Below are 12,876 nucleotides of genomic sequence, written 5' to 3'. Positions count from 1 at the left end.
AGTAGGATAATGGTAGTACAATGGAGGGAACAGGTGCAAACAACAGAACCAAAGACAAAGCAGAAAGGGAGATGGGGGCATAACAGAAGCATAGTGAAGGGACTGCAGTGTCACATGACTCTGAGCTGTCTAACCCTAGCAGCAGAGGATTGAGATGCTTTGGTTTCTATAGAGAACAGAGGAATATATGTAGGAAGAAGACAGCGATGTTTGGAAAAAATCTATTGGCAATATGATGATAGACCTTAACTTTAATCTAGAACTGTATTTTAAAAGCAGAACAGTATTTAGGAAATAAGGTTTTTGTTGTCACTCACTAAAAGGTAATCATAATGAAATTCTCAACTATAGAATAGTATGAAGATTTTGGTATCTCTTATTCTCTCACAAGTTATTTCAGATTTTTTATTTCAGAGAAATGCCTCATTTTCAAATAGACCAAAAATCTGGAACCCAGACTTTTTTTGGCACCTTCTAATTTTTTGTTTTGGGGGTTAATCTCTTAAACCTAAATATGCTATTCCAGTTTTGATCACATTTTGGAAAATACAAACATGTTTTATATTTTATTAAGTTAAAAGCCTGACTCTGATGAGATTCTCTTGAAATTAAAAATGTCAACATGGTTACTGCCTCCAAGTTGCTTTTTGTATTTACCAAATCTTGCTTCCCACAGCACAATATAGAATAGTTTGGTTACAATGTATACTTTCCCTACTTAACCAGAGGCAACACTACATTGCTTATACAGTTATGAGTCACTATATTAGACTGTGCAAACAAAAGTCTCTGTAGAGAAGAAAGACGAGGTTGTAGCCAAATAACCAAAATTGGGATTACCTAATTTAATTTAATTTGATATTTTGTATAAAAGTATAAAGTGGCATCTAGGACTGTGTGGAGTAAGAGAACTGGAATAATTCTGATGGTTCTGGTTATTAGGAGATGACTTCTTTAATGCTGAAAACATGAATAATACTAGTTTAATATAAATAGGAAGGAATTAAGACAATTTTAATTGATCATCACTGACAACAGAATATAGCCACAAAGCAAAATACAGGGATTCTAGTTCTAGCCCTGCTTTGATTCTTTGAATGAGTTTCTTAAAGTTTATTGGGTCATGATTTCCTCTTCTCTAAAATGAATGGGTCAGGAGTCCCCACAACCACTCTGAGGTTCGACAATTCTCTGGAAAGATTCCCAGGACTCTTAAAAGGCCATTATACTCATGAAAAGTGTATTACTCTGCAAGGATACAGATTAAAATCGGCAAAAGGAAGAGTCACGTGGGGTGAAGTCCAGGAAAAAAATCGGCATAATTCTAGGTGGCATCTCAGTGGAGTCACGTGGTCATGTTCCCAGCATAATTTAACAACATGTTCAAAGTGTTGTCAACCAGGAAAGCTCAACTGAGCCTGGGTTATAAGGGTTTTTATTGGGTATTAGTCATGTAAGCATGAATTGCCTCTACGACTAACCTCAGTTATTCAGACACCAGCGAAAACACATTCACCATAAATCACATTGTTAACATAAACTCTCTGATTAAGTTGGTACCATGTGGCCCACAGGCTCAGAGGTTATCTCCTGGGAGCTGGCCAATGGCCAGTCCTGATGACAGGCCTTTCTCAGCTATGTACAGAGTTGGGCAACTTAAATTTTCTTTTTCCAAATTGAAATGTATCTAGGTATTTTTTTTCTCCTAACTTCATAATGTATAACTTTGACATAAAATTTGCATATTACTATGTGGAATAATGCATTATATTCTTCATTTGAAATTGCAGAATATTTAGAGTATTTGTAGTTATAGTCAATTTAGAAAAAAATCTAAATTCAAGAAAACTACATTTATCTAAAAGACATTGGAATTAGTTTTATATGAAGGAAAGCTAAGTGTTGCTGTCTAGTTAATCATTTTACTTAGCATTAACAACATACACTAGGAAGAGTATGGTGTAAAATTATTATATATTCACAAACTAGTTGTTTCTTTCGCTTTTTTTAAAATTGTACTTTAGATTCTGGGGTACATGTGCAGATCATGCAGGATTGTTGCATAAGTACACATATGGCAAGGTGGTTTGCTACCTTCATTCCCCCGCCACCTATATCTGGTATTTCTCCCCTTGTTATTCTTCTCCAACCTCCCTACCCCTCACTGTCCCTCCTGTACTCCTCCAGAAGAACCCAGTGTGTGATGCTCCCCTCCCTGTGTCCATGTGTTCTCATTCTTCAACACGTGTTTATGAGTGAGAACATGCGGTATCTGATTTTCTGTTCTTGTGTCAGTTTTCTGAGAATGATGGTTTCCAGATTCATCCATGTCCCTACAAAGGACATGAACTCATCATTTTTTATAGCTGCATAGTATTCTATGATGTATATGTGCCACATTATCTTTGTCCAGTCTATCATTGATGTGCATTTTGGTTGGTTCCAGGTCTTTGCTATTGTAAACAGTGCCACAATGAAAATAAATGTGCATGTGTCTTTATAATAGAAAAATTTATAATCCTTTGGGTATATACCCAGTAATGAGATTGCTGGGCAAATGGAATTTCTATTTCTAGGTCCTTGAGGAATTGCCACAGTGTCTTCCACAATGGTTGAACTACTTTATGCTCCCACCAACAGTGTAAAAGTGTTCCCATTTCTCCCCATCCTCTCCAGCATCTCTTGTCTCCAGATTTTTTAACGATCACCATTCTAACTGGCGTGAGATGGTATCTCAATGTGATTTTGATTTGCATTTATCTGATGACCAGTGATGATGAGCATTTCTTCATGTTTGTTGCCTTCATATATGAAGTAGACATATATGTCTACTTTTGAAAAGTGTCTGTTCATATCCTTTGCTCACTTTTGAATGGGTTCGATTGTTTTTTTTCTTGCAAATCTGTTTTAGTTCTTTGTAGATTCTGTATATTAGCCCTTTGTCAGATGGGCAAATTGCAAAAATTTTTTCCCATTCGGTTGGTTGCCAGTTCACTCTAATGATTGTTTCTTTTACTGTACAGAAGCTGTAAAGTTTAATTAGATCCCATTTGTCCATTTTGGCTTTTGTTACCATTGCTTTTGGTGTTTTAGTCATGAAGTCCTTGCCTATGCCTATGTCCTGAATGGTTTTGCCTAGGTTTACTTCTAGGGTTTTTATGGTGTTAGGTCTTATGTTTAGATCTTTAATCCATCTGAAGTTAATTTTAGCGTGTGGTGTCAGGAAGGGGTACAGTTTCTGCTTTCTGTACATGGCTAGCCAGTTTTCCCAACACCATTTATTAAACAGGGAATCCTTTCCCCATTGCTTGTTTTTTCTATCCATCCCTATTTGCTAAACACAGTTTTTACATTTTTATATGAACCATGTTTTAGGACATAGTATTCCCTTTTAATGACACATAGGATTGTATTTAAAATTAAGGAAACAAGTTGGTCCAAAATACTGAAGTATAAATGGTATGAGACAAAAAGTTTAAGCCATCCAAATGTGTCTATATTTTACTTAGTTTTAAGGTAAATATTTAATTCTTGGAATTATTTATGGCATGTAGTGTTTGTCCTAATAATATGGTATAATGAATTATTTTATAATACGAAGATTGGTAGGAGATAGAAAATAGATTAATTTTCTAGTGCTGCCGTAACAAATTATAACAAAGTTCGTGGCTTAAAACAACACAAATGTATTGTCGTACAGTGCTGAAGGTTAGAAATCTTAACAGCAACAGGACTGTATTATTTCTGTAGGCTTCAGCAGGGCTATATTCTCTGTAGGCTCTAGGGGAGAATTTTTCCTGCGTTTTCAGCTTCTAAAGGCCACCTGCATTCCTTAACTCATGGCATTTTTCTTCATCTTCAAAACAAGCAGCATAGCGTCTTCTCTTCCCTGTCTCTTTCTCTTCTTGCCCTTTCACCTTCCGCATTACCCCCACTTCTATTTTTTTTTTTTTTCCACATTTCCTTCTCTCTGACCTTTCTGCTACCCTCTTGTAAGGAAGCTCATGATTACATTTGGGTTATCTGGATAATCCAGGATAATAACCCTATCTCAAAATTCTTAATTATCTCCGCACAGTCCCTTCTGTCATGTAAAATAACACATTTATAGGCTCTGGGGATTAAGACATGGACATCTTCCTGAAGCTATTCAGCCTAGCACACAATGTGTAATTAATCGCTGCTTAGGTTCTAAAAGTAGAGGTTATTGCAATCATACTTTGTGTTCGCATGTCGTACTACTAGAGCTACAAATGGTTTTCCCTTTCTCAATCAAATGTTTTCCACTTACTAGCCCATTTTAGAGGTATTACATTCCTAAGCTACTCCTTTGGTTTTTATTACATGGTTTTTTTATTATCTAAAGTTTAATATCCACCATGTTTCTGGGGCTTTGGGTTTCTGGGGGAAAAAATAACAGTGAATTAACTTTTAAAAAATTTTGATACTCGGGCCAGGCGCAGTGGCTCACGCCTATACTCCCAGCACTTTGGGAGGCCAAGGCGGGTGGATCAAGAGATCGAGGCCATCCTGGTCAACATGGTGAAGCCCCGTCTATACTAAAAATACAAAAATTATCTGGGCATGGTGGTGCGCGCCTGTAGTCCCAGCTACTCAGGAGGCTGAGGCAGGAGAATTGCTTGAACCCAGGAGGCAGAGGTTGCAGTGAGCCGAGATCGCGCCATTGCACTCTAGCCTGAGTAACAAGAATGAAACTCCATCTCAAAAACAAACAAACAAATAAATTTTGATACTGGCTTCTGCTATTGCTATGAGTAATAAACTGTCCTTTGTCTCTGACCTAGGAGTCTGTGTCTTCTACCAACATCCATGATACTGTATTTGGCTAACTTGTTAGCTTGCAAATCTCAAATCCTTCACAGATTTTGACATTGGGTATTGCTAATAATTAGTACAACAAATTCACAGCCTTAGTGGCAAACATATTTTAAATATACCCAACCTGATTAAATTCGTATCAACCTCATTTTCTTATATCTTTTAAATATATTTTATTTGGAACCTTCACATCAGTTTTGCTGTAATATTTCTGAAAAACCAGAGAAGTTGCCAAAATTACCTGCTTAGATTGCTCAGTACCTCACATTTATGTAAAAACAGAAGTATATTTTTATTTCTGCTAAAAGGGTTATAATAACACTCAGCTCATATAAATCATGCTTCATTTTAAAACTTGTGTTTTTCATATCTAGAAGATTCTAATACTCTTGGTAAAGTGGTCATATGACATCATCACATACCATGAAATATAAATTGATTCTGTCTTAGTTTTTCACCAATGCTTTTGACATTGTAGAGATCTTTTGAATTTCACAGAGGCAGTAGGCCAGAAAGATGATGCTCTAATAAAGGTACTAGTTAAGGTCAGTCTTTCTGCCAACTAGTTATAGGACCTTGGACAAATCACATGATTTGAGTCTTGCTTTTCAGTTGTTAAATGAGGAACTGACAGAGGTAATTTAGTTTTAGTTGAGCAATTTAATTTAGTTACTTTCATTATTTTGTTTTTACTAATACAGTTGTTTTAAGGCTAATAACCACTTTTAATGCTTTTCATACATTTTTATGTGTAGTATTTTCCTATTAATTGTTAGAAATTCTGATATGTCTGTTTATATTTCCCCTTTCCCAAGTCTTATTTAATTGAGGTGGTTTTATTTATTTATTGTGTTCATTCCAGATGGGCCTTTTTTGGTTTTTCCTTTATGGATTTATTGATTTTCTGTAATCTTTTCATTGTGATCAGAGAGTGTTGCTTGTAATATTTTACTTAATGAAGCTTATTCTTATTATACTTTCTTTGACTTAATAGATGATAATTTTGTTAATATTCCCACGTGTAGTTGAGAAGAAGATACAATTTGTATATAAGGATATAATATTCTAAATACATTCATAAAAGAGATGACCTTATTTATGTTGTTAAGATCTTGTAATTTTGTTTTCCTATTTTGTTCTTTCTTGAACTGGAAGTTGTGTGTGGGTCTCAAGTTAATAAATAGTATTTCCGTTCCCTTTATTTCCTGTATTTTCTGCTTTATGTAATAGTTGTGTTTTATTTAACACATAGTCATAAATGTTATCTTCTTTGTCTTAATTTTGTTTTCTTTGCCTCCGTTTTATCTGAAACACAGTCTCAGCACCTGCTTTCTACTTTTTCTTGTTTGCCTGGTATATCTTTGAGCCTTTTCAAGTAACTGTTTTCTTTGTGAGTCTTTATTGTATACAGTATAGAGTTGGGTTTTGCTTTGTGATTCAGTTTGAAAATATTTTTCTTCTAATAGGCACATTAAACTAATTCACTCCATTGTATTCCTGATTTTTGCTTTCTACTCTATCATATTTTATATTCTAATTACTGAATATTCTATGTTGTATTTACTGTTTATTTCTCCACTTAATGTGTCTTTGCAATTTTCAAAAAAATTCTTTTGGTACTTGGAAAAGTCTGTATTTTCTTTCCATGGATGCCATTGTATTTATATCTCTTATATTGCCTATACTTTTCCATTTTCTTATGTAATCTTTTATTTTCTACTCTGTCCCTTTTGAACAGTATTCTTTAACTCCTGTTTACCTGACCTATCTTATTCTTTCCCTTATTCTTTATTTTCCCTTATTTCCCTTATCATTTCCCTTATGCATAGTTGGAGGATCTAACACATCTCTTAATAATGTAGGCAGAAGAAAACAGTAAGAATATGAATAATCTAAATACTGTCAACCAATTTGACTTAGCATTTACAGACCACTGATCCCAACAGAATATATGCTGTCTTCAAGGGCACATGAAATATTTATCAAGATATGCCATACTCTGGAGTATAACAAATACTACAATATTTAAAAAAATAGAAACCATAAAATGTATGTTCATGGATCATAAAAGAATTAAATAAACAAAAAATAGCAAAAAATACTTGGAAAACCTCTAACTGTTTGGAAATTAAGCAACACATTTTGAATTAAACCATGAGTCACAGAGGGTTTGAGGGAAATTTAAAACATTTTAAAATAAGGAAAAAAAAACATATCAAAATCTTATTCTTTCTCCCTCTCCTCTACTTTTTCTACTTGTTTTTCCTGCTTAATCAAAACATATAAAACCTACCTACTGTCCTTTCTCCTCTTCCCCCACATTTATTTTAGTCATAGCTCTACAAATAGATACAGTGCTCAACATCAATTATTTTATTAAAGTTATCTCTTGCTGGCTTCTAGAAGATTCCTCAGGAGAGGCACATACATATATTTCCTGAATTCTTACAGTTAAAAACTGTTTTTCTATACATTAGATATTTGAAGAACTGCTTGACTGGGTATAAAATCCTGAGGTTATAGTTGTTTATATTGAGTTCCATGAAAATATTGCTTCTTAACTTGCCTCGTATGTTGTTCTTAGGAAGATTAGCTCTTAAAATTTTGCTGTGGCTATTTTAGTAGCATGATAATATCTTACTATGGTGGGAGTTAGTTCTTTTCTCAAAATTAAGATGTTATTTAATATTAATTTTCTTAAGACATGGGAAGGAACTTCACAGTGATAATTTAAAAATAGACAACTAAAATTAATTTGCTTTATTCTTCCACAGGAATTGAAACCTGATACAGTAACTAAATCTGCTCTTGGTGATGATATCAACTTTGAAAAAATCTGCAAAAAGGTATATCTGCAATGCATTGTATTTGTTTTATGAGAAGTTTCTCATTTATGTTGCTTACTTTTTCTTTGAAGAGAAAACTCACCAAGAAGCAACGCTGTTAGTTTCTAATTACTTTTCCTAACTCAACTCCATTACTGCCACCAAAACAATTTTGATACTAATATTTAAATTTTGTTTGGCTATCACAGCCTTCAAAGTCCTTAAACGTATGTTGAACTTAATAGGACATTTCTTACCTTGTATAAAAATTAGTCTGTAAATCTTGCTGCTTAGAACTGATTTTTCATTATTTTTCCAAATTTTTAAAATATGTATCTCATTAATCTGTATATTTACCCTTCGAAAGATGTTTTTTCACCCTCTTTTTACAAATGAGGAAACTAGAGCTCAAAAAGAATTAAATGAGGTGATTCAGAACACATCATTGGGCTGGGCATGGTGGCTCATCCTGTAATCTCAGCACTTTGGGGGCCAAGGCAGGCAGATCACCTGAGGTCAGGAGTTTGAGACCAGCCTGACCAACATGGAGAAACACCATCTCTACTAAAAATACAAAATCAGCTGGGTGTGATGACGCATCCCTGTAATCCCAGCTACTCAGGAGGCTGAGGAGAGAGAATCTATTGAACCCGGAGGTAGAGGTTGCGGTGAGTTGAGATCGGGTCTTGCACTCAGGCCTGGGCAACAAGAGCAAAACTCCATCTCAGAAACAAAAAAAGGACACACCACTGTTGGGTGGCATCATCATTACATTTTTCTACATGTTTTGCTCTTTGGGTTTACCACTACTGCTTCTTCCTTATTAATTCCCTTTTTTAATTTTTACTGACATTGCTTCACTTTGGAACAGATTTTGTATTAATCGATTTTTCTGTATTGCATTTGTTTTTTACTCACTTTGATTTTTGCTCTACTCCACATTCTTTCCATCTTCTTGATTTGTGTTTTTTTCTGGTTTCTTAATGTAGAAGCTTAAATTACTCATTTAGACCTTTTCTAATAAAAGCATTTAATGCTCATCATTTATCTCTAAGCAATACTTTAGATGCATCTCATAAATTTTGATATGCTGTGTTTTTTTTCTTAGTTTAAAATGTTTTAAATTTCCATTGAACCCTTTGTAACCTATGGTTTCATTCGAAATGTGTTGCTTAATTTCCAAACAGTTAGAGGTTTTCCAGGTATCTTTTTGCTATTTTTTTTGTTTGTTTATTTAATTCCTTTATGATCCATGAACATACATTTTATGGTTTCTATTTTTTTTTTTTTAATTTTTTATTGGATTTTATGTTTTGGGGTACATGAGCAGAGCATGCAAGACAGTTGCGTAGGTACACACATGGCAGTGTGCTTTGCTTTTCTTCTCCCCTTCACCCACATTTGGCATTTCTCCCCAGGCTATCCCTCCCCACCTCCCCCTCTCACTGGCCCTCCCCTTTTCCCCCCAATAGACCCCAATGTTTAGTACTCCCCTTTCTGTGTCCATGTGTTCTCATTTTTCATCACCCACCTATGAGTGAGAATATGCGGTGTTTCATTTTCTGTTCTTGTGGGCTCTCTTTTGGTTCCATATGAAGTTCATGGTGGTTTTTTCCAGTTCTGTGAAGAAAGTCAATGGTAGCTTGATGGGGATAGCGTTGATTCTGTAAATTACTTTGGGCAGTATAGCCATTTTCACGATATTAATTCTTTCTAACCATGAACATGGAATGTTTCTCCATCTGTTTGTGTCCTCTCTGATTTCATTGAGCAGTGGTTTGTAGTTCTCCTTGAAGAGGTCCCTTACGTTCCTTGTGAGTTGTATTCCAAGGTATTTTATTCTTTTTGTAGCAATTGCGAATGGCAGTTCGTTCTTGATTTGGCTTTCTTTAAGTCTGTTACTGGTGTAGACGAATGCTTGTGATTTTTGCACATTGATTTTATATCCTGAGACTTTGCTGAAGTTGCTTATCAGTTTCAGGAGTTTTTGGGCTGAGGCGATGGGGTCTTCTAGGTATACTATCATGTCGTCTGCAAATAGAGACAATTTTGCTTCCACCTTTCCTATTTGAATACCCTTTATTTCTTTTTCTTGCCTGATTGCTCTGGCTAGAACTTCCAGTACTATATTGAATAGGAGTGGTGATAGAGGGCATCCTTGTCTAGTGCCAGATTTTAAAGGGAATGCTTCCAGTTTTTGCCCATTCAGTATGATATTGGCTGTTGGTTTGTCATAAATAGCTTTTATTACTTTGAGATACATTCCATCGATACCGAGTTTATTGAGGGTTTTTAGCATAAAGGGCTGTTGAATTTTGTCAAATGCCTTCTCTGCGTCAATTGAGATAATCATGTGGTTTTTGTTTTTGGTTCTGTTTATGTGGTGAATTACGTTGATAGACTTGCGTATGTTGAACCAGCCTTGCATCCCCAGGATGAATCCTACTTGATCATGATGAATAAGTTTTTTGATTTGCTGTTGCAATCGGCTTGCCAATATTTTATTGAAGATTTTTGCATCTATGTTCATCATGGATATTGGCCTGAAGTTTTCTTTTCTTGTTGGGTCTCTGCCGGGTTTTGGTATCAGAATGATGTTGGTCTCATAAAATGATTTGGGAAGGATTCCCTCTTTTTGGATTGTTTGAAATAGTTTTAGAAGGAATGGTACCAGCTCCTCCTTGTGTGTCTGGTAGAATTCGGCTGTGAACCCGTCTGGACCTGGGCTTTTTTTGTGTGGTAGGCTCTTAATTGCTGCCTCAACCTCAGACCTTGTTATTGGTCTATTCATAGTTTCAGCTTCCTCCTGGTTTAGGCTTTGGAGGACACAGGAGCCCAGGAATTTATCCATTTCTTCCAGGTTTACTAGTTTATGCGCATAGAGTTGTTTGTAATATTCTCTGATGATGGTTTGAATTTCTGTGGAATCTGTGGTGATTTCCCCTTTATCATTTTTTATTGCATCTATTTGGTTGTTCTCTCTTTTCTTTTTAATCAATCTGGCTAGTGGTCTGTCTATTTTGTTGATCTTTTCAAAAAACCAGCTCTTGGATTTATTGATTTTTTGAAGGGTTTTTCGTGTCTCAATCTCCTTCAGCTCAGCTCTGATCTTTGTTATTTCTTGTCTTCTGCTGGGTTTTGAGTTTTTTTGATCTTGCTCCTCTAGCTCTTTCAATTTTGACGATAGGGTGTCAATTTTGGATCTCTCCATTCTCCTCATATAGGCACTTATTGCTATATACTTTCCTCTAGAGACTGCTTTAAATGTGTCCCAGAGGTTCTGGCACGTTGTGTCTTCGTTCTCATTGGTTTCGAAGAACTTCTTTATTTCTGCCTTCATTTCATTGTTTACCCAGTCAACATTCAAGAGCCAGTTATTCAGTTTCCATGAAGCTGTGCGGTTCTGGGTTGGTTTCTGAATTCTGAGTTTTAACTTGATTGCACTATGGTCTGAGAGGCTGTTTGTTATGATTTCAGTTGTTTTGCATTTGTTGAGCAGTGCTTTACTTCCAATTATGTGGTCAATTTTAGAGTAGGTGTGATGTGGTGCTGAGAAGAATGTGTATTCTGTGGATTTGGGGTGGAGAGTTCTGTAAATGTCTATCAGGTTTGCTTGCTCCAGGTCTGAGTTCAAGCCCTGGATATCCTTGTTGATTTTCTGTCTGGTTGATCTGTCTAGTATTGACAGTGGAGTGTTAAAGTCTCCCACTATTATTGTGTGGGAGTCTAAGTCCTTTTGTAAGTCATTAAGAACTTGCCTTATGTATCTGGGTGCTCCTGCATTGGGTCCATATATGTTTAGGATCGTTAGCTCTTCTTGTTGTATCGATCCTTTTACCATTATGTAATGGCCTTCTTTGTCTCTTTTGATCTTTGTTGCTTTAAAGTCTATTTTATCAGAGATGAGAATTGCAACTCCTGCTTTTTTTTGCTTTCCATTTGTTTGGTAAATCGTCCTCCATCCCTTTATTTTGAGCCTTTGTGTATCCTTGCATGTGAGATGGGTTTCCTGTATACAGCACAGTGATGGGTTTTGGATTTTTATCCAATTTGCCAGTCTGTGTCTTTTGATTGGTGCATTTAGTCCATTTACATTTAGGGTTAATATTGTTATGTGTGAATTTGATACTGCCATTTTGATTCTAAGTGGCTGTTTTGCCTGTTAGTTGTTGTAGATTCTTCATTATATTGATGCTCTTTAGCATTCAGTGTGATTTTGGAATGGCTGGTACTGGTTGATCCTTTCTATGTGTAGTGCCTCTTTTAGGAGCTCTTGTAAAGCAGGCCTGGTGGTGACAAAATCTTTGAGTACTTGCTTGTTCGCAAAGGATTTTATTTTTCCTTCACTTCTGAAGCTCAGTTTGGCTGGATATGAAATTCTGGGTTGAAAGTTCTTTTCTTTAAGAATGTTGAATATTGGCCCCCACTCTCTTCTGGCTTGTAGTGTTTCTGCCGAGAGATCTGCTGTGAGTCTGATGGGCTTCCCTTTGTGGGTGACCTGACCTTTCTCTCTGGCTGCCCTTAGTATTCTCTCCTTTATTTCAACCCTATTGAATCTGACGATTATGTGCCTTGGGGTTGCTCTTCTTGCGGAATATCTTTGTGGTGTTCTCTGTATTTCCTGCAATTGAGTGTTGGCCTGTCTTGCTAGGTGGGGGAAATTTTCCTGGATGATGTCCTGAAGAGTATTTTCCAGCTTGGATTCATTCTCTTCGTCCCATTCTGGTACACCTATCAAACGTAGGTTAGGTCTTTTCACATAGTCCCACATTTCTTGGAGACTTTGTTCATTCCTTTTTGCGCTTTTTTCTCTAATCTTGGTTTCTCGTTTTATTTCATTGAGTTGGTCTTCGACTTCAGATATTCTTTCTTCTGCTTGGTCAATTCGGCTATTGAAACTTGTGCATGCTTCACGAAGTTCTCGTATTGTGTTTTTCAGCTCCTTTAATTTATTCATATTCCTCTCTAAGTTATCCATTCTTGTTACCATTTCCTCGAATCTTTTTTCAAATCTTTTTTCAAGGTTCTTAGTTTCTTTGCATTGATTTAATACATGATCTTTTAGCTCACAAAGTTTCTCATTATCTGTCTTCTGAAGTCTAATTCCGTCATTTCATCACAGTCATTCTCCGTCCAGCTTTGTTCCCTTGTTGGGGAGGAGTTTTGGTCCTTTCTAGGAGGCGAGGTGTTCTGGTTTCGGGTGTTTTCCTCC

At 35.9% G+C, this 12,876-nt stretch overlaps 1 protein-coding gene across 5 annotated transcripts in view; it reads left to right on the top strand.

Annotated features, from left to right (window-relative positions):
• SRFBP1 (serum response factor binding protein 1) overlaps positions 1-12,876 on the top strand; it is a 68,950-nt gene that overhangs the window by 26,914 nt on the left and 29,160 nt on the right. For all 5 annotated transcript variants that reach the window (XM_008991625.5, XM_035291025.3, XM_035291024.3 and 2 more), the window contains one exon: positions 7,614-7,685. In XM_008991625.5, the coding sequence (XP_008989873.3) occupies positions 7,614-7,685 (72 nt within the window). The remainder of the gene's footprint in view (positions 1-7,613; positions 7,686-12,876) is intronic.

The sequence above is a fragment of the Callithrix jacchus genome, chromosome 2 (assembly GCF_049354715.1).
Source record: "Callithrix jacchus isolate 240 chromosome 2, calJac240_pri, whole genome shotgun sequence".
Classification (NCBI taxonomy): Eukaryota; Metazoa; Chordata; class Mammalia; order Primates; family Cebidae; genus Callithrix; species Callithrix jacchus.
Note: the sequence above shows the minus strand (reverse complement) of the source record. Positions and strands in the feature narration are given on the sequence as shown.